This window comes from Schistocerca piceifrons, chromosome 1, assembly GCF_021461385.2.
Source record: "Schistocerca piceifrons isolate TAMUIC-IGC-003096 chromosome 1, iqSchPice1.1, whole genome shotgun sequence".
NCBI lineage: Eukaryota > Metazoa > Arthropoda > Insecta > Orthoptera > Acrididae > Schistocerca > Schistocerca piceifrons.
The window spans coordinates 340,318,886-340,345,065 of NC_060138.1; the positions used below are offsets into that span (position 1 = coordinate 340,318,886).

General features: G+C 42.1%; 1 protein-coding gene across 3 annotated transcripts in view; it reads right to left on the minus strand.

The window, feature by feature from the left end:
* Positions 1-26,180, minus strand: part of LOC124783583 (PAS domain-containing serine/threonine-protein kinase) — a 222,850-nt gene that overhangs the window by 35,989 nt on the left and 160,681 nt on the right. For 2 of the 3 annotated variants that reach the window (XM_047254035.1, XM_047254033.1), the window contains exons 12-17: positions 14,033-14,817; positions 13,774-13,949; positions 11,651-11,842; positions 11,442-11,564; positions 2,879-3,019; positions 2,584-2,783 (exon numbers count right to left, since the gene is read on the minus strand). In XM_047254035.1, coding sequence (XP_047109991.1) covers positions 2,584-2,783; positions 2,879-3,019; positions 11,442-11,564; positions 11,651-11,842; positions 13,774-13,949; positions 14,033-14,817 — 1,617 coding nt within the window. The remainder of the gene's footprint in view (positions 1-2,583; positions 2,784-2,878; positions 3,020-11,441; positions 11,565-11,650; positions 11,843-13,773; positions 13,950-14,032; positions 14,818-26,180) is intronic. The other variant, XM_047254034.1, reaches the window with a different exon arrangement.

The window sequence follows — 26,180 nt, forward strand, 5'->3', positions numbered from 1 at the left end:
TCTAGAACACAATTTTAAATTATTACCAAAAAATTCTTTATTATGAACTATCTGCTCTTGCTTCACAACAGAAGTTAAAAAAGGGCCTTTGCATACAGTCACTATTTAGGGTTCTGTACCTTAGTTGGTAGAAACGGAACACTTTTAGGATCACTTTGTCAACAAATTTGTTTTTCCTAGCCAAGAAGTCATATACAAATGAAACCTATTGAAAGAAGCAAAGCAGTTTTGTTAAGTTTTTAATATACAAAGCAAAACCAATAAGGCCGTACATTGTTGCCAAGGTAACTCAATGTCAGTCTGCATTTGTAAGGATAAGATTGTGGTGCTTGATTCTGTCACTGATCTGAAAATACTGTCTGAAAATACTTCAGCCACTGACGTAAAAAACTTAAGTCTCGTGTATTGGCTCTATGGTATACTACACTGTCACTAATGTAAACATCCGAACTACTGGGCAGATTCCTAAAACTTTAACTTACAATATCTTTTTTCCTTATGAACAGATTTTTATAAAAATAAAGCCTACATATTGCCTCAAGATACACTCAAGTTACCTGTGAAAATCATCTCTAAATTCTTCTAGTTGTTTTGGAGATTCGAGTGTTCAAACAGACTGACAGACACGACAGTTGATGTTCAGTTACTTTAAGAAGACTGCATCTAGAAACAAACTGTGAATGTATTATTGTGTTCAAAATTACATTAGGAAAGACACCAACGAAGAAAGCAGTGAACTGAGGGACATCCCAGGTTCATCCAATCTCACAGGACCCTTACACACAACTAGCAGTTGCAGCTAAATTAACAGAGATGTTGATGAGACAATTACGAATACACAAATTTTGATCACATTTTACTTTGTCAAAAACAAAAATTTACAAGAAAAAATAATATCATTCAACTAATTTATTAATGTTACTTATCTTATGCAGCCTGATCAAATTAAATTATTTAATAAATCACATAACACCACCTGTTTGCTACAGCTGACTCTGCGTAGAGACTAGTTTCTCTTCAAGTACAGTATAATAAATAAAAATCTTCCTCTGTCCATACATACAATCAAAAATTTTATAGTAACTAAACTGGTAGAGAATTTGTAATTGCTGCAGTGTAACATCTGCCTAAATGCTACAGAGCATTTGCAACTTCAGAAACAGAAGCATAAAGCGTAACTATTTTTTCTTTTGTAACTACTTGACAGCAGATTATAAGCAATAAGTTTAGTTGACTGTAACTTTTCTTCCTTCCAGTCTCTAAATTGAATTGGTCTACCAGTATGGTGGCTCTTTTTAGGAACTTTTACTCCCCCCCCCCCCCCCCCCCCCCCCCCCCCCAAATCTGGTTCTACTCCACGTAGAATCAAGTGTGAGAAATTTGGTCTCAGCAGGATGAAGAGAAGAGAGGCCCAAGGGCCTCTTTACCTAATGTCAGCAACTTGTTTACGCCAGTCTCATTAACTGAATATTTTCTCATACCACAGATTCCATTAGTTGGACGATGTGATGAGTCAACGAACCCAAGCCAGGCAGAGGGCAGTGCGAGCCTTGACTTTTAACGACATAATACAGACCACACCAGTTGGCCAGTAGCCTCTCACTCTCAAGGGAAGATAGCACTTGCAGTAAGGACAAGTTTGTTTATGAGAGAAGATAGCACTTGCAGTAAGGACAAGTTTGTTTATGAGAGAAAATTTATTTACATCAAAGCTATTTCAGTGAAATTTCTGGAAGGTATCTGCCAAATTAACGTTACAGGCTTTCGTTTACAATTTGTGGATGTGTGAATTAACTGTTCCTCAAAGTGCCAGACTAGCTGTATGAGAAGTGATGATATATTGGAGAAAAATATAGAAATTCCCACAAAGAACTGAGAAACGTCTTATCAAAATTAGAACCTTTCTACTAACAGACTACAGAAGTATGCTGGATGATCATCAGATATTCATATGCAAAAAGAGAGAATGTTCAAAAACTTAGCATTACTATTGGATAAGATAAACAGTTTTTGAGCAATCAGTTGCTGAAAGGACAGGCAGAATTCACACAGAAAATTCACTAGCTACTTCAGAAAGAGAGAAGAGCATCTGAACGATCAGAGGCAGCCAGAAAGAGGGGAGATTGATGCGAATATGAAATTCAGCACTGGAAAAAAAAAAAAGTTATGAATTTGATTTTCACATTTTTATTCAATAATTTTACTCATTATTTTACACGATTTGGTGAAGGGTTGCCGCGGACCCCCTAGAAAGAGCCGGCGGACCCCTAAGGAGTCCGCGGACCACACGTTGGGAAGCCCTGCTCTATATTATCTCGTCAATAAACTTAAAGCTCTAAATAGTTAGTTGGAAAGCTCGTGGGAGACTCAAGATAAAAAATCTTAAATCTTTCTAACCTCATCTACTTTTACAGAAAACAGAAATTAGTCAAAGAGGCATGAGAAACCTGGCAGAAAAAGAGCTGAAAACCATTTATCAAGTACAATCAAGCAGTGTTTTTACAATTTATCAACTATATGTAGCACTACAACAATGAGAAATCACCCATTTTCATATTCTTCTGGGAACACAAATGCTCTTACTTATTTCCTGCAAGCACTTCTGGACTACAGTATTCCACTGTTCCATAAAATGTGGAAAATAAACGTCCTTCACTCATGAATGTTGCTGATCCAAAATCAATTAGTTTGGCATGAAACTTTTCATTTATTATAATATTCTCATCTTTTATATCACGGTGTAGTATTTGTAAAGAATGAAGGTAGTCAACAGCTGAAACTATCTGGAAAAAAAGAGGAAGGCAACACATAAAACCACAGGAAAATATATCACCACTGTTATAAAAATTTCTACATTTTTAAAGGTTCCTGCTATTACCTGCCTAAAGATGTAACTATTCAGTGTCTCATCAAGATACGGTTTTCTGTCAATGAACTCGAACAGATCCATTCCTGCTCCATGTTTTTCCATAACCAATTGGAAAAATTTTGGATTTTCAAAGACGTCTAGGACTTTAACCTAGAACATAAATGTAAATACAGACCATACTGATACAAACAGAAGAAAAGAATGAGAGAACATCAACTAAAAGTTAACTATGAAACAACAGAAGTAAACTTTATTGGCGATGCAACCATTTAGACATAAAATTAAAATAGGTAAAAATGAATGACAAAAATTAGTATAAGATATTGTGTGTGATAATACTGTAGTGAAGTTTCAGCAAAACATAAATACTTAAGGGGTGAAGGATGTCGCTCTCCGACAAGCAGGAATGACAAGTTGTTGCTAGGGGCACATGTTCTCTCTCTCTCTCTCTGTGTGTGTGTGTGTGTGTGTGTGTGTGTGTGTGTGTGTGTGTGTGTGTGTGTGTGTGTGCGCGCGCGCATGTGTGTGTGCGTACCAACAACTCATTGCTCCTGCTTGTTGGAGAGCTGCTAAGCTCTTAAATGGCAATGGCTGGACCCGAAATGCTAGTGCTGCATTTTGGCACGTGGACTAGGATGGAGTGTGTGTTTGTTGGACAGGGTGGGTAGAGGTTGAGGGGGGGCAAGAGCCATGGCGAGGGGTTGGGGATGGATGACTAGCAGCCTGGAGGGAGGCAGCCTGTTTGCCGGCTAGGAATGTGGGAAGGGAGGGATGCCAGATGTGTAGTTGTCAGAAGCAGTGGGGAACAGTGCACGCTTAAGGTGACATAGGAATGTGAATTAGGAGAGGGTGACATGATGGAGGGACAAGAAGTAGTTGGGTGGATGGTGTGGGGACCATGGGTTACCATAAATGGTGGCCAGGGTGATAACGAAAGTGAGAATAGCACCCATCTGCATAGTTCAGACAAGCTGGTGGTGGAGGGATGCACAGTAATATGCATCCATGCTGCTTCTGTATGTTTTCTAATATAATCTACCAGTTTACGTTAGATCAACTTCTCAAATTTTTCTTGTACCTTCGAAACAAACAAAGGAGCTACTTAATCTATCTTCCATCTATTTGCCTAACAATATATTTCACCCACCCTCGTTCCATTCTTTTTCTTTTTACTGTACTATATTTTGATGTAAGCTTGTTTAGCATTATATAGTGTGGTGTCAGACTGCTGTTAATTGCCTCTCTTTTATTAATACATATACTTTGCTTATTTCACATCCCAGAAGGTTTCCTTGATGGGATCTACACAATACAACAAATGAATGACTTAACAAACAAATGGACGAACAAACAAATCACTGCATTACAATTCTAATTAAATCTTTCACTTCTAGTCTGTTCCAAAATTCATTTGTCTGCTCTCCTAGCAATTCCCAATTCACATTACTGTACTGCTTCTGAGCCACCTCAGTTTTTGAACAGTTCTCACAATAAAAATTAACATCTCATTCCAGATGTTAACACAGATAATACACACTAATTGTAGTCTCTCCATTTCTGGTACAATGGAAGCCTAGTTCTGGAAACTCTAGAGTACTAAAAGCACTCCAGGCCATATTTACTCTTCTGTTTCTTTTTTTTCATGTACATCTAATCATCTTAAACTGTTGCAAACCCGAAAATAAATCCACTGGTTCTATGAATCTGACACACCTACATATTCGCAATGTTAAATTCTTCCAGTTGTTCTTGAAGTGTGCGTGTGCACCTTTGTGGCCGTGATGGCCCTTCACCACACATCAATTTTAGCAGTCTGGCCCTGTTCCAGCTGAGTCTATCTCGCTACAGGTATCTGGTAATGCAATGAGGTTCTTCCCTAATACACCTTTGTTGCTTCCACCCAACACTCTTGATTCTGCCTTGCAACTGAATACTCAGTCACTAGCTAATAGGACCAAGCCAATAGCTCTGCATCTAGGTAGGTTTCCTTCAGCTTAACCTTGCTCTGGTGTTATCTTTGAGGCAACAAATGCAAAGTTTGGTCCCGTATACATGTTGCAATGGACATGTCAAATGGTTAGAGGCTGTGTAAGCTTGTTAGAAAACTGAGATTCACCCACACCACACTGTCTCTACACCTGTGAAGTTATGTAGGGACTAATGTTCCTACAATGGAAAACTTACAATGACACCAGTAAATCAAAGATGGTTCAGATATGTTCCATCAACACACAATACTTCATTTATCGCTCTTAAGAATCTGAAAAATTTGTCTTGGCCTGCTGTGAAAAGTTTTGAGAATAAAGAAGGAAGATTAAGGTTTATTGTCTCAATGATAACAAGGCCACTAGAGAGGTAACACAAGCTTGTCTCTATAAGGACGGGAGAGTGAGTCAGTCATGTCCTTTGAGAAAGAATCAACCTATAATTTGCATTAAATGAATTAAGGAAACAATGGAAAATTTCCTTGCCAGATTTCTCTCTCAATGGTGTCATTAAATAATTTATTCATTCTTTTGATGAAATTTGTAGCCTGCTCCACTTAAACTATTTTACGATAAGCCACATTGTTGCAACCACACTACAATTACACTAGTGGCAGATGGAGATCATTTAACAGGTGTGTATTGGTGATCTTAGTAGTTTAGTTCACACAGGCCATTTTGTGTTTTCAAATCCTGAATATCAACAGTCCTACATGGAGATCCTCCGCCACAATGTCATCCATTCTCTCCCTGTTAGCAAGTTCGCCACAATATAGTGAAACTAGAAGATTCTACAGCAGACAAGGCCCAGCAATTGTAAAATCATTCAAAGTGGTACAGGCAGTTAATAAACCATTCAAAGAGATGTAGGCTTTGTACCACATCATAAATCCGATGCCATTACCCACCTGTAACAGTATGCACCAGGACCATTTTCAGCACTTTTCTCTATCACAGGCTGTTCAACATCAACATACTAACACTATCGTCATAGCTTACCATAAGGTTGTAGGCAGCACAAATATCCACAGCAACAGAAACAAGGCAGATGGAAATCGGTTGTGTTACATCTCTAGCTAACCAGGAAAATCTTGCGCTCTGAAAGTTATTGTTGGACAAACAACAGCTCCAAGCCAATTTCAAGTCAACAAATATGTATCAGTGCCGTTGAGATTAACTGTTGATGTCGTCAGTACATCTTTACACACAGTCTGCTATAATAACCAATCCAATCCAATTAAACAATTCCCTATCAAAACTCCTTACAAACAAATGACCCATTCCATCACACTTTTGATAATTTTCACTGGTGGGTTAGGTTGCACTACAAATTATGAAGTCCACTCCTCCAGCATGACCATATTAAAATCTATTTTCAAGCTCAGTTAAATAGACTATTGCCACACAATGTCACAGACCCAATATCCTACAGTTTTTCTCATTCATACTTTGAAATCAAATGAAGCTCTTCTGCTGTATGGTAATCAACGTGTAGACAATGGCCGACATATTTTCAGTTGCCACATAGGTTTTTAGAGTTTTTCTGATAAACATTTCACATGGGGGCTAGGGGCTACAAATCCATATTAAGTCACCCAGAATTTGGCTTATTGATAAGTGTGTGTTGTTATCACACTCTCAGATCACCCACAGGTGCATCCCATGTATGAATGCAATCTGGTTGTCTTGCTTCTCCAAGTCTGTAGATGAGCTGTTAGGCAGTCATCCTTAGTATCACTGGCTGGAAATGGAAACAGGGTGTTATTGTTACAGAACCATGACTCCAGCAGAAAAAGTGGTATGTCACTATTAGCTGCACAGTACACAAATTTCACAATAGGCAGTGCTGGATCACAAACCTTTCGTTCAATGTCCATGGAAAGAATATCTGTGAATTCTTCTTAAGGCACCTTCTTCTGATGGAAGTTGGCAGTCCATGTGTCCAGTTCTTGATGTGATGTTACATCATGGAAGGTATCTTCTGATGTGCAATTGTACCATTTCTGAATGTCCTTCAATCATGAGTTCCTTTGTTTTCCAACAGACCTTTCCCTTTAATTTTCCCTTCAATTATGAGTTTTAATGTCTGGCACCTTTTTCCTCTTGTAATGTATCCTAAATATTGATTTTTTCCTTTGTTTTATGGAGGGCAATAGTTCTTTTTGCTTTTTCATCGAATGAAAGGCTTCTTCGGAATTTTCAGCAACCAAGGAATCTGTCAACGCATTATTAAAATTTCACAAGGCCATTTGTCTGCAGGAGGAGGCTGCTGCCATTCTGTTGGTGATGTTGCAATATGAAATTAACTCTTGACACTTTAACTGTTTGGAAACTTCTCAATGATCTGACAGTTTTACACACACAGCAAAACATCCTGTACATTGTATTTGTCAATAATTTCATAGAATGCATGAAAAGGAGAGGCAAGGTAAGGCAAGGCAAAATATTGGACCGAGGACTCAAGAAACGATGGATGATTACACAAAAAAATTCATCAAAACTAGAGAAACTCTTAACAGCCTTTCTAAAAACTTTTTGACTGATGTGATGAAGACCTAGGTGCATAGAACAAATTTATTCTGTTTCCAGACTCATGGCCAGGACAATAAATCCACACAATTTTCGAAGATTATTTTGCAATGCTATCATGTGGTATTAAAGAGTTTCCCCCAAATTGCATTCTTCTTAGTGCAATCTTGTGACATCTATTTTTATCATCAGGTAAGGAATTTGATCGAAAAGCTTCAGAACTGCTCTCTATCATAGAGAGAGAAAAAGAAATCACACCCCGAAAAGAGTCCAAGACACGTTCCACTGCACATCACCAGCTATTGTCACCACTATTTGGCAAACTGATGCATTACGCGTGCTGTGCTGCGAAACTGCACGATAGCAGAGAACATTTTACGAATGTAAATGAAGTTAGTTTTTCTACAACTTTAAAAGAACCATGTACTTGCAAAAACACAGCATTTATAACATGTACAAGATACCAAGAAAATTATTGCTTCCCTTATTGTTACGATGAATATCGCATCAGCATGTGTAACTCAGCAACTGTCAAATAATAAAAATATTAATTTTATATGCGATTTTTGCACGTATTCTGTTTTTTATTTGCAATCCCAAACTTTCCTTTGCCTCTCCTTTTGTGAAAATATTAATAAATACAATATAATGAGCATTATTTCACTAATCCACTTTGTTGTTGTTGTTGTTGTTGTTGTTGTTGTTGTTGTCTTCAGTCCTGAGACTGGTTTGATGCAGCTCTCCATGCTACTCTATCCTGTGCAAGCTTCTTCATCTCCCAGTACCCACTGCAACCTACATCCTTCTGAATCTGCTTAGTGTATTCATCTCTTGGTCTCCCTCTACGATTTTTACCCTCCACGCTGTCCTCCAGTACTAAATTGGTGATCTCTTGATGCCTCAGAACATGTCCTACCAACCGGTCCCTTCTTCTAGTCAAGTTGTGCCACAAACCCCTCTTCTCCCCAATTCTATTCAATACCTCCTCATTAGTTACGTGATCTACCCACCTTATCTTCAGCATTCTTCTGTATCACCACATTTCGAAAGCTTCTATTCTCTTCTTGTCCAAACTAATTATCGTCATGTTTCACTTCCTTACATGGCTACACTCCATACAAATACTTTCAGAAATGACTTCGTGACACTTAAATCTATACTCGATGTTAACAAATTTCTCTTCTTCAGAAACGCTTTCCTTGCCATTGCCAGTCTATATTTTATATCCTCTCTACTTCGACCATAATCAGTTATTTTGCTCCCCAAATAGCAAAACTAGTTTACTACTTTAAGTGTCTCAATTCCTAATCTAATTCCCTCAGCATCACCCGACTTAATTCGACTACATTCCATTATCCTCGTTTTGCTTTTGTTGATGTTCATCTTATATCCTCCTTTCAAGACACTGTTCATTCCGTTCAACTGCTCTTCCAAGTCCTTTGCTGTCTCTGACAGAATTACAATGTCATCGGCAAACCTCAAAGTTTTTATTTCTTCTCCATGGATTTCAATTCCTATGCCGAATTTTTCTTTTGTTTCATTTACTGCTTGCTCAATATACTCATTGAATAACACCGGAGATAGGCTACAACCCTGTCTCACTCCCTTTCCAACCACTGCTTCCCTTTCATGCCCCTTGACACTTATAACTGCCATCTGGTTTCTGTACAAATTGTGAATAGCCTTTCACTCCCTGTATTTTATCCCTGCCGCCTTTAGAATTTGAAAGAGAGTATTCCAGTCAACATTGTCAAAAGCTTTCTCTAAGTCTACAAATGCTAGAAACGTAGGTTTGCCTTTCCTTAATCTTTCTTCTAAGACAAGTCGTAGGGTCAGTATTGCCTCACGTGTTCCAACATTTCTACGGAATCCTAACTGATCATCCCCGAGGTCGGCTTCTACCAGTTTTTCCACTCATCTGTAAAGAATCTGCGTTAGTATTTTGCAGCTGTGACTTATTAAACTGATAGTTCGGTAATTTTCACATCTGTCAGCAGCTGTTTTCTTTGGGATTGGAATTATTATATTCTTCTTGAAGTCTGAGGGAATTTCACCTGTCTCATACATCTTGCTCACCAGATGCTAGAGTTTTGTCAGGACTGGCTCTCCCAAGGCCGTCAGTAGTTCCAATGGAATGTTGTCTACTCCCGGGGCCTTGTTTCGACTCAGATCTTTCAGTGCTCTGTCAAACTCTTCACGCAGTATCATATCTCCCATTTCATTTTCATCTACCTCCTCTTCCATTTCCATAATATTGTCCTCAAGAACATCGCCTCTGTATAGACCCTCTATATACTCCTTCCACCTTTCTGCTTTCCCTTCTTTGCTTAGAACTGGGTTTCCATCAAAGCTCTTGATATTCATCAAGTGGTTCTCTTTTCTCCAAAGGTCTCTTTAATTCTCCTGTAGGCAGTATCTATCTTACCCTTAGTGAGACAAGCCTCTACATCCTTACATTTGTCCTCTAGCCATCCCTGCTTAGCCATTTTGCACTTCCTGTCGATCTCATTTTTGAGACGTTTGTATTCCTTTTTGCCTGCTTCATTTACTGCATTTTTATATTTTCTCCTTTCATCAACTAAATTCAGTATCTCTTCTGTTACCCAAGGATTTCTACTAGCCCTTGTCTTTTTACCTACTTGATCCTCTGCTGCCTTCACTACTTCATCCCTCAGAGCTACCCATTCTTCTTCTACTGTATTTCTTTTCCCTATTCCTGTCAATTGTTCCCTTATGCTCTCCCTGAAACTCTGTACAACCTCTGGTTCTTTCAGTTTATCCAGGTCCCATCTCCTTAAATTCCCACCTTTTTAGTTTCTTCAGTTTTAATCTACCCAAACTCTTTGTCTTTAAAAACGTCTGCTTGTGTCTGTATATGTGTGGATGGATATGTGTGTGTGTGTGTGCGCGCGCGAGTCTATACCCGTCCTTTTTTCCTTTTTCCCCCCCCTAAGGTAAGTCTTTCCGCTCCCGGGATTGGAATGACTCCTTACCCTCTCCCTTAAAACCCACATCCTTTCGTCTTTCCCTCTCCTTCCCTCTTTCCTGATGAGGCAACAGTTTGTTGCGAAAGCTTGAATTTTGTGTGTATGTTTGTGTTTGTTTGTTTGTCTGTCGACCTGCCAGCACTTTCATTTGGTAAGTCACATCATCTTTGTTTTTAGATATATTTTTCCTACGTGGAATGTTTCCCTTTATTTTATACACACACACACACACACACACACACACACACACACACACACACACACATCATAAGGTTAAAACCCAAAAAAACCCAAAAGATAATGGTTTAGCTGAAATAGCGGCACACAATAATCGACAAACACTAAAGAAAAATTAAGTCTTCTCCATCTTTCAGGATATGTATACGGTTTCTATTGCTCTTTTAAATTGAGTCGGAACAGACAAACCTGATGGCTAAAGAGAGAATTCATTATGTTCCATACGTTTTGTTCTTTCTTCTGTAGGCAGGTTTATGGCACATTGACAGATCACTTAACATGTGGCAATGAACAATGAGCCCAGGCAAAAAAGTGTTACTTAGCTGGGAGACCTGATCAAATGTTCGTATGTTGTGACTATCAGAAACAGAATAATAATAATAAAAAAAAAATCTGGAGAAGTGCGAGAAGCAAATTAACAATTTTGATTCTTTCCTTTACTTGTACTGTGGGATCTTGCTTCATGCCAAATTTCTTGATTCTAGTTCAGTGGGAAGTACGCTACAGGTTTTGATGAGTGACTTGTGAGTATCAAAGTATGAGTCACCTTGTGTTTTAGTCAGCACGTAGTCATGAGTCATCTAAAATTGTGTAAACAGTCTGCTTGCACCTTTCTGCTGCCATTGTTACATTTTTTTTAAAAAAAAGATTGTCACTCATTGCACCTATTTCCAACTGAAAATACAGTATCTGTACAAAGCATGAGCTTACTTGGCTGACAGACATCATAATAATTGTAAACACAATGCATAGTTAAATTCCACTGCTGTTTTACAACTGATATTATCAATTGAAAAATGTCATTTTACTTACGAAAAGTTATGTAAAACTTACTATGTTTGGATGGTTTAATGTAGTAAGCAAACTAATTTCAAGTGGAACTTTTGATCCCAGGCTAGGATCTTCAACCCATGACTGTTGATGGACTTTATGTTTCTGTATGAATTTTGTAATAACCTAGAGAAACAAAATCAGATGAAACTGACAACTGTATAACAACAAATTATTTTATAAAAAGAAATTATAATCAAAGGCAAACTTACTAAAAGCCCATCTTCATTGCGGAATGCCATCTTTACATATCCATAAGCGCCCTTACCAATTTGTTGCAAAGTTGTGTATCGTTCACCATATTCACCTGACGTCTGTTCATCTTCACACTGACTCAGGACTGACACTGAACCTGAACGTGTTCTCGAATGTGATATATTAGTTTGGGCGCATGACCTGATTGCCTGTTTGAGAATATAATGAGGCTTTATGAACTTTTCTAGAAGCATCATGTCATTTAAATAAGAGATAATGGGGGAAAAATTAAAAAATCCATCACAAAGTTGCACCAACTCTTGTCTTCAATTATATTTCTTACATATCTTATCAAACAATGTTAACAAAAATTCTGTGTTATCTACAGCATTCCAGGAAGTTTCTTTCTGAAAATAGTAAGATAAACAAGTGGATAGCGTAATGAGTAAGGTTACTCCCTCTGATATCTGAGCACTTAATGAATATATTTGAGTGTTCTGATGAATTTAAAGTAGTAATTAAGTGAGCGATACAGTAACTCTCAAAACCAATGACACACTAAAACAAAACAAAAATGGTTTACAGAATTTTTTGAGTGTTTTTGACTGATATTATGATAGCTTAGGACCTACATTTACAAAGAGCAAGTAAGATATTACAGGAAGCAGGTTTTGGAAAGTCAAACTGTTTCTGTTAAAGCAATGATCCACATGAAAGAAGATTTCTTTGAAGTCACAAAGAAGATTATATCCTACAAAAGTGGCACTATCCAGCCCAAAGGCACATTTAAGATAATCAACCACACGTAGTTGGTTTCATGAGTAATGGCAAAAAATCCCCCTCCCTCTAATATACATATTTAAAAGAATTTGAAAGGGTATAGACTTGGGTTTTTTTTAAGGACATACAAAAATACGTGGAACAGGTCTTAAGCTGGGGAGAAATAATGTCTAAACTAAAAAAAACTCTGCCCGAACAGGCCTTGGAAGGCTCAACAGTACCGACCGGCCACCGTGTCATCCTTAGCCCACAGGCGTCACTTGATGCGAATATGGAGGGGCTTGTGGTCAGCACACCGCTCTCCCGGCCGTATCTCAGTTTACAAGACCGAACCGCTACTTCTCAATCAAGTAGCTTCTCAGTTTGCCTCACAAGGGCTGAGTGCACCCCGCTTGCCATCAGCGCTCAGCAGACCAGATGGTCACCCATCCAAGTGCTAGCCCAGCCTGACAGGGCTTAACTTTGGTGATGTGACAGGAACCTGTGTGACCACTGTGGCGAGAAATAACATCCGTGCTAGTAAAAATGTTCAAAGGAAACTGGCGGAATTTTGTCAGTTATGTTTGAATGATCCTGAAGAGAAATTATCGAAGGAATGAAGAGAAATTATCAAAGGAATGAAGAGAAATTATCGAAGGAATGAAGAGAAATTATCGAAGGAATGAAGAGAAATTATCGAAGGAATGAAGAGAAATTATCGAAGGAATGAAGAGAAATTATCGAAGGAATGAAGAGAAATTATCGAAGGAATGAAGAGAAATTATCGAAGGAATGAAGAGAAATTATCGAAGGAATGAAGAGAAATTATCGAAGGAATGAAAAGAAATTATCGAAGGAATGAAGAGAAATTATCGAAGGAATGAAGAGAAATATCGAAGGAAAGAAGAGAAATATCGAAGGAATGTAGAGAAATTATTGAAGGAATGAAGAGAGAAAATGCCTCAGACCTTCTTCACAATCCTAAGGTTCCAATAAATAGAAAATTGTACAATAGTTCAAAATTTGTGGAACCTGGAAGATGACTTTCTGTGTTAGCTGAAATGGAGTTCCCTGAATGTTACATTTCAAGTGGTTGAATCTCACATGAAAAATGTTTTGCAGAAACAGATGAATAAAGTCTCTGGACAGAGGTTTATGGTGTAACAGAAAGGCTGATCACGGATATTACCTCCAAGGTAACTTACTGGCCCACAGAGACAAAAATAGGACACAATTTGTATCCACTGCACATAAAACAAAGATAAATTACATAAAGGAACCCAAGGATGTCACAGAGATGAATACTTAACCCTTTAGCAATAAATGAATATGGAGTGAATTGTGGGGAAATTTGGGATTGGATATATAATGTTGATATTACTCTATTACTAGCCTGTCCCAGTGAGTTGTCCACAGTACTGTTGAAGCTTGATGTCAAAGTGAGGTTGCCACAAGTTCTGCCTCCTTCAGCTATTTCTTCAGGATCTCTAGAAATCCAAACACAGTACACAAGACGACCGCAAACCAGCACCACTGCTCTTACACGATATACAATATCTGTAAAATAATAAACCAAAAGCTTAGTAATGGGAGTGGAAGATTGAAATCTATCATCTAAATATTAATGCAAACATTCTCACCTAAATTTGATCCATCCTTATGCCTGCCATATCCAAAATAACTCCCATCAGGAAATTGTTGTCCTTCAACTTGCTTCACAACTTCTGTATGAGTGATGCCAGCATCTCTTGAGATAACTCTTCTCAGAAACCTCTTTCCTGTAGCTGGGGTGGATGTCAGATTATCACACGGAATATTTGCTGAGTCAAACATTTTTGGACACTGCTGGCACAGATTTGATTCTCCTCCTACTGATCTGGAAACACCAGATAAATCCGCATGTATCTCCCCTTCTGCATTACACCTACAAACATTTTCGATACTTATCACATTGAAATTGTTCTCCGAGACGGGGAGAGCTTCATTACTTGAAACATTAAGTTGTAAGCTATTAACTGATTTTTGTACTGCTGCTGAATAACTTATGTGGGCTTGAGTATTACATGTGCCCTGACAGGAGTCAATTAAATTAGCTCCTTTCTGATGAATGCATGCTTCAGTTATTACTGCTGGCAGAATTTCAATACTATCTTCATCATCTGAGGCAGTCTGAAAATTGTCTTCTTCCTCCATGAAATCCATATGTGGTGACACAATTGGAGTTAACTCTCCATTATCACTATTGTTTTCCGCATCTGTCACAGCATTTTGATCCCTTGCAGGTAAACTCAGGGTACATGGAGGCACAACCTTTTCTTTTCTCATTACTTCATTAAGGACTAAATTTGATCCAATGTCCGAAATAGACTCATTAACAGGGAAAATGCTGTGGTCATCCACAGTTACAGTGGATGATCTGGCTTCTCTGAAAACAAAGGAAATATACAATAATATTAAACTCAATAAAAAATTTAATTATTTCTCTGTTGTTATACCATTAACCAATATAAAACAAATCACATAACAAACAAGAGTTTCATTAAGATATAAACATTAACATTTATTTACAACAGCATGACAATCAAAAAATCTCACAGAAGCAATATCAGTATGACAAAAAAAAGAGTGAAGTACTTAATGTTCCACGATAAAAACAATTAGTTAATCAGCTCTTAAAGAAAGGAAAACTTCCTTTCTTAAGTCAAGAGTATGTAATACTCAGATACTGGGCTGTCAACGCGAGCTGAAATTCTTTCGGTGGGGGCACAATACCAGCAACAATGGGGCGTCCAGTATTGTTGGGAAGAAGGTGGGTGCGCGGGGTATTATGGGGGTGAGGAGGGAAACGGATTCAGGGTAGATGTTCTAGGAATGGCCTATGGCTTTAAGCAGGGATTACAGGTTATTTGGACTTCTGGGCTGGGATCACTATGGCAGGGTTTATAGGTGGAGGAGTCAGTCAGTAGGCAAGGTAGTCACTGTGATCCATAACGCCAGCGGCTGAATCTTTCTGCAGAGAGAGTGAATAGGCGAGGATCTGTTTTGACACTGTGTATGGCTGTCCTCCCTTCTGCTGCAAGGTTGATGTTCTGGGGAAGGATGGTGAGTCCATAATGGTCATAAATTCCTGGAGGGTGACCAGAGGATGGTTATGTGGAAGGGGGGAGGATCACAACTGGGTAGTGTTATGAAGTGGGAGAGCCAGGGTTCAGTGTTGGGATTGGACTGAGTTCGATTGGAGGGACGGGTGGCAAAGAGGTGTGTTCCACTGCAGTGATTGGAAGGAAAGTAGGTCCAACATAATTAAATTTTGGTTGAGGGCAGAAGGTGAGGTCTTGGAAAGCACTGATACTTGTATGGAGCTGAGGATTTTGGTGGGAAAGTAACAAATGTTCTGGGATTGTTTTGGCACGGGATTTAGTGTACTGTTGGAAGGGAGTTCTGGGGTAGGTGGCACACTGAAAAAAATCAGTCAGGCAGAATCTGGATGCTATAAGGCATTGACGAGGACGAAAAGGGATTCAATTTCAGAGATTCAGTTTGCACAGTTTTCCTGTGCCATATCGCCACATATACCAAATACTGCCACCACCCCAAGAACCAGTGACAAAGGAGTGTCCTCACCCAATAAAACTCATGAATTGGAACAACTGAATGACATCCTTTGTCAGGGCTTTGATTGTCTATCATTATTGAGGAACATCCTACCCAAGATCCTTCCCATCTCACCCTCAACCTACAGTAACAGTTTCTGCCCCTTCTGTCCTATCACTTCCTACCAACTGATGTCACAACCTTAATTGCGCACTGTTCTCTGCAAACGCACCCACTGATCTTTCTCTCTTCTCTGTACCTCTCCTTTCTGCTTCATATTTTCCCTTCTCTCCCTCCCCCACAGCCTTCTGATGCTGCACCAGGTAGCCTTATCTATCACCTCTCGTTGCTGCATGCTCCACCATGCAGAACTGTTTTCTCCTCTCCCACCTGTACCCTGCTATCCCACCCCCTTCCCCACTTCACTACAAACTATTGCTCTCACTTGACACATGTCAGTTTGAGTCTGGCCTGAAAAGCCAGGGTAGACGTGATGTGTGTGAGGTAAGCTTGCTTGTGTGGTGCTTGTGCGTTATTCTTTCTGATAAAGGTTTTGGCCTAAAGCTTAATATGTAACTATGTTTTTGCTGTTCCTGTCTCCACCTCAACGTATCAACTTTACGGTGAGTAGCAACTATCCTTTCCATAATTGTTAACCACTAAATTATGAAGTAAATATGTTATTTCAGAATAAAACAACAGTTTATGAAGAAAATATTTCCCCTCAAGAAATTCACAGTAGTTGTGGACTTATCCACACAAAAGAACTGTAGATGAAATTCATGAACGTGCTGCAAGCATGAACCTTTATTTTATTAGTGTGAAAGAAGGAATGAAAGTAATGACTGTGCGGCCTTAAAGAAAAGAAGATGGTGTGAAGATTTAGGATGACGTGAATAACTCTGCTATGAATATTCAAGTAAATAACTAGGTAAGTTAACATAACTTGCAAAGTATTAAAAAGAAGAGTTGAGAGAGGTACTGTGGCATCACCAAGAATTATTTTTGTCTCGGTTCGGACTAATGAAAAAGTGTGTTTGTAACTTAGAACTAAAAACTTATGAACCATATCACTTAAAATCTTAATTTGTGCTTATAGCTAAGAAGCCTGCTGCTGGTCAGGAGATTTCAAGAGCCAACGACCATGGACTTTGCCTGCCTCTAAGGCACCAATATCCATACCGTAGATTCAACCACAATAGAGGGGTATCTGTGGAGAGTACAGAACAGATCCTGAAAAGGTGCAGCAGAGTTTTCAATTGTTGCAGGGGTGACTGTCTGCATGACTGACCAATCTGGCCTTTTAACATTAGCCAATGTGTAATCACTATGATGGTACTGCTAATGGTTGAAAGCGAGAGGAAAATCACATGCGACATATTTCCTGAGCACATGCAGCTCTACTGCATGGATAAATTATGACATGCATTAATTTTCCAAAGGTAAAATAGTCCCCCTTTCAGATTGCAGGGCATGGAATACTCAGGAGACTGTTGTCATTAGGAGAAACAAAACTGGCATGCTATGAGTAGGTGTACAGAACATTAGAGCCATTACCACGCAGGTAGGTTACAGAATTTAACGAGAGAGATGAGCAGGTTAGAGATCTATACAGTGGGAATTAGTGACATAATATTGCAGGAAGAATAGAACTTCTGGTCAGGCCAGCATAGCGTTATCAACACATCAAATAGGGATAATTTAGGAGTAAATTTAATAATGAATAAGAAAATATTAGTGCAAGTATGCTACTGTAAACAGTATTGATAATGTATGCGAGCAAGAGCGTATACCTGTCCTTATTTCCCCCTAAGGTAAGTCTTTCTGCTCCCGGAATTGGAATGACTCCTTACCCTCACCCTTAAAACCCACATCCTTTCGTCCTTCCCTCTCCTTCCCTCTTTCCTGATGAAGCAACCGTTGGTTGCGAAAGCTTGAATTTTGTGTGTATGTTTGTGTTTGTTTGCGTGTCTATCAACCTGCCAGCGCTTTCATTCGGTAAGTCACATCATCTTTGTTTTTAGAATGTTTCCCTATGTTGGAAAAGGAGGCGTACGATGGGTAGTCAGGCATGACAGACAAATATCATGTGTATCTTCCGAGGAGAACATCATGCCAGTATGACACCGGAAGATCGACAGCTCCTGCACAGAGACACTCAACCAGGCTAGCGTAAAAGGCACCAGTGGACAAATGTTTTCACGATGGTGCATTGTATTAAGGCAGCATAAGGTGACCAGACATGCAGGTGAATAAATGAAACATTCATACTTTAGTTTTGAATGGACAAGGGACTGATACAAATGGTGGAGGGTGGTCCGATCCGCTCCACAGGAAGTAGCGTTTAGGACATGTAGGACATGGAGAGACCAGGTACAGCATGCGGCCAAGTAAGACACATGGGAGGACCAAGGAAGTTTCCTATCAAGCATGAGCCCAAGGAATTTTGTAGTTTCAGCGAATGGAAGAGTAACAGGCCCAAGTTATAAAGACGGTGGAAGAAACCAATTGCACAGTCAGAAATTTATACAAACTGTTTTGTCAGTGGAAAAGCGAAAGATGTTGTCGATGCTCCATGATTAAAGATGTTTGAGACATTGCTGAAGATGCCACTCCAGGAGCAAGTCCAGGCAGAAGTGTGATACACCACAAAGTTGTTGACGACAAGGGAATCTGACATGCCTGGTGGAAGACAGGCCATAATAGAATTAATGGCTACAGCAAAGTAGACGACATTTCAGGAAGATGTCTTGAGGCATCCTGTCTTTTAAAAATTACTGAAGGAAACTGAGCAGACGGACACGGACATGTTGACATGAGTGTCAATAAAATACACAAAACAGGAATGTAAAATAGCACGTACAATACACATAACAAAAGTTGGAAAACTATGAGTGTACCCACACAGAACCATGGAACGAAGTAGTGAGTCAGTAGTAGAACATTAACGACACAGGAAGAAAGTGATATAAGGAGCTAAAACAATATGACAGATGAATGTGGCTGACTGACCTCAAGAACAAAAAAAGAGGGAAGCCAGCTACTCTGCAACACACTAAAATCCCCAGCTTAAAAGTTTACACCAGAGTCCAGACACATCACAAAACTTTAAAACCTTAGTCACACTTGTCTCATCATCAGCTAAAATAGAGGGCAGATCCCCACCAATATTTGCTTCTGCCCTTGCATCACGATTTAAAATGGACTCCGTTAAAATATGGCAGATAGAGATGTGCACGCCAGTAGCATCACAAAACGAGGGATCCTCTTGCCGTAATAAAAAGCTAAGTGTGAGACACATAAGGGTCACTACTTCCCGTCTGAGCAACTGGCAGGAGGAACGCCATAGACAGGTTGTCGACTTCACCAACCACAGCTTATTGGCCATCACCACCAGCCATTCATCACCCCACAACTGCATGCACTTCCTGTGTAGTGCAGAAACAACAGCCTGCAAGGGAATAGAACACGGTGCCACATCCTGTCCTCTGCACATCTCCTTGGCAGCCTGATCGGCCTGCTCATTTCCCCATATCCCTAAATGACCTGGCACGCAGCAGAATATCAGCTTACCCTGTCATTGGAGCAAGTACAGTTGGTCATATATCAGCCGGACCAACTCTAACGTTTGCCCCGATTATGACGCATCTGCTTCAGTGCCTTCAGGATCGTGCGGAGCTCCGTTGAGAAAACAATAAACTCGTCAAGAAGGCGAAACCCTGTTGACATGGTCCGGGAACACAACACAGCAGCCAAGGGAATTCCCTTGTTTGGAGCCATCTGTGTACACTACTGTGAGAGACTGAAATGTAAAATCTAACATACGATTCTTCTTAAATTTGTCAAGTCTAAAATAAGTTTGGTTGATTGGTTGGTTTAAAAGGGGTGGGGGGTGGGGGAGGGAGAGGAGAGGGGAAGGAACCAAACTGTGAGGTCATTGGTCCCTTGTTCCCAGTAAAATAATTACACAAAGAAAGAAGAAAAGAAAGGAGATGTACAGCACAATAACAGGAGAAATGAAGAACCAGAAGAACAACAGGACAATCAACACTACCATGGACAAAACAGGAAAAGAAAACCACAGAGAGACGCAAGAAACAGGTAGAAAGGATAAAAACAAGAGAGCAGATGACCGTGGCTGGCCGACCACACGAATAGAAAGGAAAAACCAGCCACTCTGCGACACATTAGAACATCAACCCTAGAAGCATTAGAGTGGAGAACACAAAGGGACAAAGGACATGTGCTAAAACTTATATAGAATGATGAAACCCACCCTCACAGATAAAACGTAAAACTAAATTAGCCAATGAGGTGTTGTCAGCTAAAATTAATGGCAAATAGTCCAGTAACTGTAGAGTCCACCGCAAGGCAGCCACAGAAGGGCAGTTCACCAAGAAATGGGCCACTGTCAGCAGGGCGCCACACTGACGCTGAAGTGGGTCATCACAGCAAAGGAGGTAGCCCAGAATCACAGAGTCCCTGCGAGAGGTTCGTATGGAGGACTGCCACACATTCATAGTCTCCTTAATGACATGAAGTTTGTTGTGCATGCTGAGGTTATGCCATTTCGACTTCCAAAGACGCAAAACCTTGCGGTGTAGTACTGAACGCAAGTCAGTTGCAGAGAACTCCATAAGCGGTCTCCGCGTAGCCTGTTTGGCCAGAATGTTGGCAAGTTCGTTGCCTGGGATTTTGATCTGACCTGGGGTCGAGACAAACACAACTGAATGACTGGATCATTCCAGGGCGTAGATAAACTCCTGGATGGTTTCTACCAAAGGATGACGAGGGCAGCACTGGTCGACAGCTTGTCAGTTGCTCAAGGAGTCAGTACATAGAAGAAAGGACGCCCCAGGGCATGAACGGACGTGTTCAAGAGCACGAGATGTAGCCACCAGCTTGGCAGTGAAAACACTGCAGCCGTTGGGCAAGGAATGCTGTTCAATATGTCCTCCATGGACATACGCAAAGCCAACATGAGCATCAGCCATCAAGCCGTCGGTGTAAACCACTTTGTGGCCTCGGTACATGTCAAGAACCGAGAGGAAGTGGCAGCAGAGAGCTGCGGGGTTAAATTAGTCCTTAGGGCCAAGTGAAAGGTCCATGTGAAGCTGCAGCCTAGGTGTACACCATGGAGGTGTACGTGAATGGATCTTAAGTATAGGTGGTAATGGCAAGGACTCCAGATCGGAAAGAAGGGATCGGACACAACTGCAATTGGAAGCTCTGACCTGGGCCACCGATGCAGGAGATGAACTGCTGTGGGTGGGAAAAGGAGATGGTGACTTGGATGTGCAGGAGAACTACGAACATGTGCAAAGTAACTAGCCAGCAGTTGTGCACCCCTAACCTGCAATGGAGGGACTCTGGCCTCCACCAGGACACTTGTCATCAGCCTCGGCCTAAATGCTCCTGTCACTAGATGAATGCCACAGTGGTGCACTGGGTTGAGTAAATGCAACGCTGAGGATGGTGCCGAACCACAAACCAGACTCCCATAGTCAAGGCGGGATTGACCAATGGCTCTGTAGAGCTGCAGCAGTGTAGACCGATCTGCACCTCAGTTGGTGTTGCTCAGGCAGCGGAGGACATTGAGGTGCTGCCAGAACTTCCGCTTAAGCTGATGAACTTGAGGAAGCCAAGTCAATCGGGTGTCGAAAACCAGTCCTAAGAATCAATATGTCTCCACTACAGTGAATGGATCATCATTAAGGTAATGTTCTGGATATGGGTGAACAGTACGATGCTGACAGAAGTGCATCAAACATGACTTTGCCCCCGAAAATGGAAATAGTGGGCTAGAGCCCATGACTGTGCCTTGCGGATGGCTCCCTGCAGGAGCCGCTCAGCAATACCAGTACTGGTGGAGCAGTACGAAATGCAGAAGTCGTCTGCATACAGAGAAGGCGTGACGGCCGGCCCTACAGCTGCTGCTACACCATTAATGGTCACTAAAAATAGAGAGACGCCCAATACAGAGCTCTGCAGGACCCCATTCTCCTGGATATGGGGGGTAACTATGGGAGGCACCAATTTGGACACGGAAAGTATGAAGCGACAGGAAATTTTGGATAAAAATTGGTAGCGGGCCTCGGAGACCCCTCTCGTATAATGTGGCAAGGATATGATGTCGCCAGGTGGTGTGGTACACTTTTCACAACTCAAAAAAAGACGGCAACCAAGTATTGGCATCTGGAAAAGGCTGTTCTGATGGCAAACTCGAGGGACACAAGATTATCAGCGGTAGAGTGACACTGGCGGAAGTTGCCATGACATGGACCCAGTATGACACGTGACTCCAGGACCCAATCCAACCGCTGACACACCATACGTTCCAGAAGCTTACAAAGAACGTTGGTGAGGCTGATGGGCCGATAGCTATCCACATTAAGTGGGTTTCTACCAGTTTTGAGCACCTGAGTGATGGTGCTCTCCCGCCATTAAGATGGCAACCCACCATCGCACCAGATCCGTTTGAAGATGAGGAGATGTCACTTGCAGTCAGACGAGAGATGTTTAATCATCTGACTGTGGATCCGATATGGCCCAGGAGCTGTGTGAGGGCAATGTGCAAGGGCACTGAGGAGCTCCCACTCCATAAATGGGGCGTTACGGGATTCACTGTGGCGTGTAGTGAACGAGAGGACTTTCCCTTCCAGCCGCCGTTTGACAGTGCGAAAGGCTGTGGGGTAATTCTCCAATGCAGAGGCTCGAGCATAATGCTCAGCAATCATGTTTGTGTCGGTAGAGAACACGCCATTTACGATAACACCAGGAACACCTGTTGGGGTCTGGTAGCTGAAAACACATTTGATCTTTGCCCAGACTTGGGAAGGTGACGTATGGCACCCAATGGCCGAGATATATCTCTCCCAACACTCCTGCTTCCGTCATTTCATAAGTTGGCAAACGCGGGCACTGAGCTATTTAAAGGCTATGAGGTGCTCCAGCGAAGGGTGCTGCTTATCCCGCTGTCGAGCTTGCCGAGGCTCCTTAATTGCCTCAGCGACTTCCAGTGAGCACCAAAGGACTGCCTATCACCGGGGGGCACCCTAAAGAGCAAGGGATAATCTTTTCTGCCACAGTTGTTGTAGTCACCTGCTCAACCATCACATCGAAGTTACCATGTGGGGGAGAGTCAACGGTGACATGAGAGGTGAAAGTTTCCCAGTTCACCTTGTTTAAAGCCCATCTGGGCAGGTGTCCATGGGCCTGACACTGGGGCAGTGACAGGAAGATGGGGAAATGGTCACTACCATACAGGTCGTCATGTGCTCTCCAGTGGATAGATGGGAGAAGTCCTGGGCTGCGAAGTGATAAATCAATGCCCGAGTAACTATCATGAGCCACACTGAAATGTACGGTGGCCCCAGTATTTAAGAGGTAGAGGTCGAATTGAGGCAGTAAAGTTTTGACATCTCTGCCTCGGCCAGTAAGGACGGTGCCACCCCATAAGGGGTTATGAGCGTTAAAATCTCCTAAAGTAGGAAAAGTGTAGGGAGTTGATCGATCAGTGCAGTTAATACATTCAGGGATACAGCACCATCTTGAATAAGATATACATTGCAGACAGTTATTTCCTGTGTCGTCCTTATTCTGACAGCCACAGCTTCAAGTGGGGTTTGAAGGGGCACAGTTTCACTGCAGACTAAGTTTAGGACATAAACACAAACTCCACCTGACACTCGATTATAGTCACTATGGTTCCTGTAGTATCCCTTATAGCTGCAGAGGGCAGGGGTCCGCCTTGCCGGAAACCAGGTTTCCTGGAGGGCAATGCAGAAATTAGGTGCAAAGCTTAACAGTTGCCGTACCTCAGCCAGGCGGTGGAAAAAACTGCTGCAATTCCACTGGAGGATGACGTTATCGTGAGACTGGGAAGACATGGAACATTCAATAAGGCCGTTTACACCTCAGGGTCACCTGCAGGTCCACCGACTTTTTGCCTGAGCAGTCTATATCCAGTGTGTGTGAGGGTCCGGTGAAATCTAGGTCATCAGCGGATGCCAGAATCTCCACCTCATCCGCAGAGACCGCAATTCCCTTGGTCTTGTGGACCTCCTTTTTGGATTTCTCTCGCTGTTCCTTGGGTTTCCCTGGCTGGGAGCACTTCACCGATTCAGTCTCCGGGACTGAAGATGAGTATGAAGCCCTATAACCAGCTGCTTTTGGGCTCTTCAGCCACTGGCAGGTGTCATCTTTCCCACTAGCAGAAACCTGGGAAGGGAGTGACCCAAGGCACCCCTTCCTTGCGAGAGGAGCCAAAGAAGACTTACGCTTCTCCGGCTCGGAAGTGGGGACTGATATCCCCGATGGTCGGGGGAGGGGAGGGAGGGGGTGGGCAGGTGCTGCTCCTGAAGTACGTGGTGCGGGAGCAACAGGGAAGGAAATGCCCCCCACCATCAAGGGAGTAGGTGTAAACTTCTGGTTCTGAGAGGCAACAGAAATGCGACGAACTCATGGGGCGACAACTGTTCTTGCGGTGGCGGCGTAAGAGGTGGTCATAGCCACAGGATGTAGGTGCTCAAATTTCCTCTTAGCCTCAGAGTACGTCAGTTGGTCCAGGGTCTTATATTCCATGAGTTTCCTCTCTTTGTGTAAAATCCTGCAGTCTGCCGAGCAAGGTGAAATATGCTCTCCGCAGTTGACACACATGGGAGGCGGGCCACATGGAGTATTGGACACCCACAATCTCGACATGTGACTCTGGAGGTACAGCGGGAATACATATGGCCAAACTTCCAGCACTTAAAGCATCGCATCGGGGGAAGGGATATATGGCTTGACGTCACAGCGGCAGACCATCAACTTGGCCTACATTGACAATGTGTCACCCTCTAAGGCCAAGATGAAGGCACCGATGGCAACCTGATCATCACTCTGACCCCGATGGACGCGCCAGATGAAATGGACGCCTCACCGCCCTAAACTGGCATGCAGCTCGTTGTCAGACTGCAACAAAAGGTCCCTGTGGAATATAATACCCTGGACCATATTTAAGCTCTTATGGGGTGTGATGGTAACAGAAACCTCCCCAACTTGTCACAAGCGAGTAATGCCAGTGACTGGGCAGAGGATGCTGTTTTTATCAGGAATGACCCACAGCGCATCTTGGACAATCCCTCCACCTCCCCAAACTTGTCCTCCAAATGCTCCACAAAAAACTGAGGCTTCATGGACACGAAAGATTCCCCATCAACTCTCGTACAAACAAGGTACCAGGGCAAATGGGCTTCACTGCCATCCTTAGCCAGTCATTCCTCCCACAGTGTGGCCTTGGAGGGGGACAATTTGGGGTCATATTTCTTAGCACTGAAGTTAGGCTTTACCCACTTAGAGACTGCTGGCGGCGGACCACCAGCAAGAGATGACGTACTTCGCTTCATGGCGTGTCACCCGCCCTGATGCTACCCACTCCGACCAGGGGGCCTCTTCTCCACGGGCGCAAAGCAGCCTCAACAAGGACCACCTGGCAGGATGGCCATTGCCGAAAGTCCCGATGCCCCAAGGAGGTGGGCATCTACTCCATGACATACGTGGTGAGTTAATGGCACAGGCATCAGAAGAGCGATCCCTGAGTTGTCAAGGGGCTACAACCAACATGGTACATGGTGGCCCCACCACAACGGACTGGCTACCGTGCTGGATATGAGGTGCTAAGAAGTCCATGGTCATCGTCAGCACAGAAAGCGACATTGCATAGTGGAGAATGCACCCAGGAAGGTGTCCTCGCCCAAGCAATGGAGAATGAGCGGGACTGCAATGCGACAACGAGAAAGTGGGCTAAACATCTCAATGCACGATGGATGCAATGCACCACATAAGGCGGCCTTCCCCAATTTGCTCGCTGTTCGAACATTTAGAAAGATGGAGGTCAAACCCGACAGGGGCCAACACATAACGGCCAAAACGTGTGAGATTCCTTTTAGTTGCATCTTATGACAGGCAGGAATACCCTCATACCTGGAGGGGGATCTAAAATAAGTCTGAGCCTCCAGAGAAGCCAAGGTGGAAATCTGTTGCCACTGCAATGTAAAATATGAAGACCAGCCACGCCCATTTCTAGAAGGCAATCCGATGCACGAATCCAATAGGTCCTCGTTGTCTCTTGCAAAAAAGCCTTTTCAGTGGAGGCTGAGCAACAGTATAGTAGGCAGGTGTGTATAGTGTGGACAAGGTTTTATACGCCTC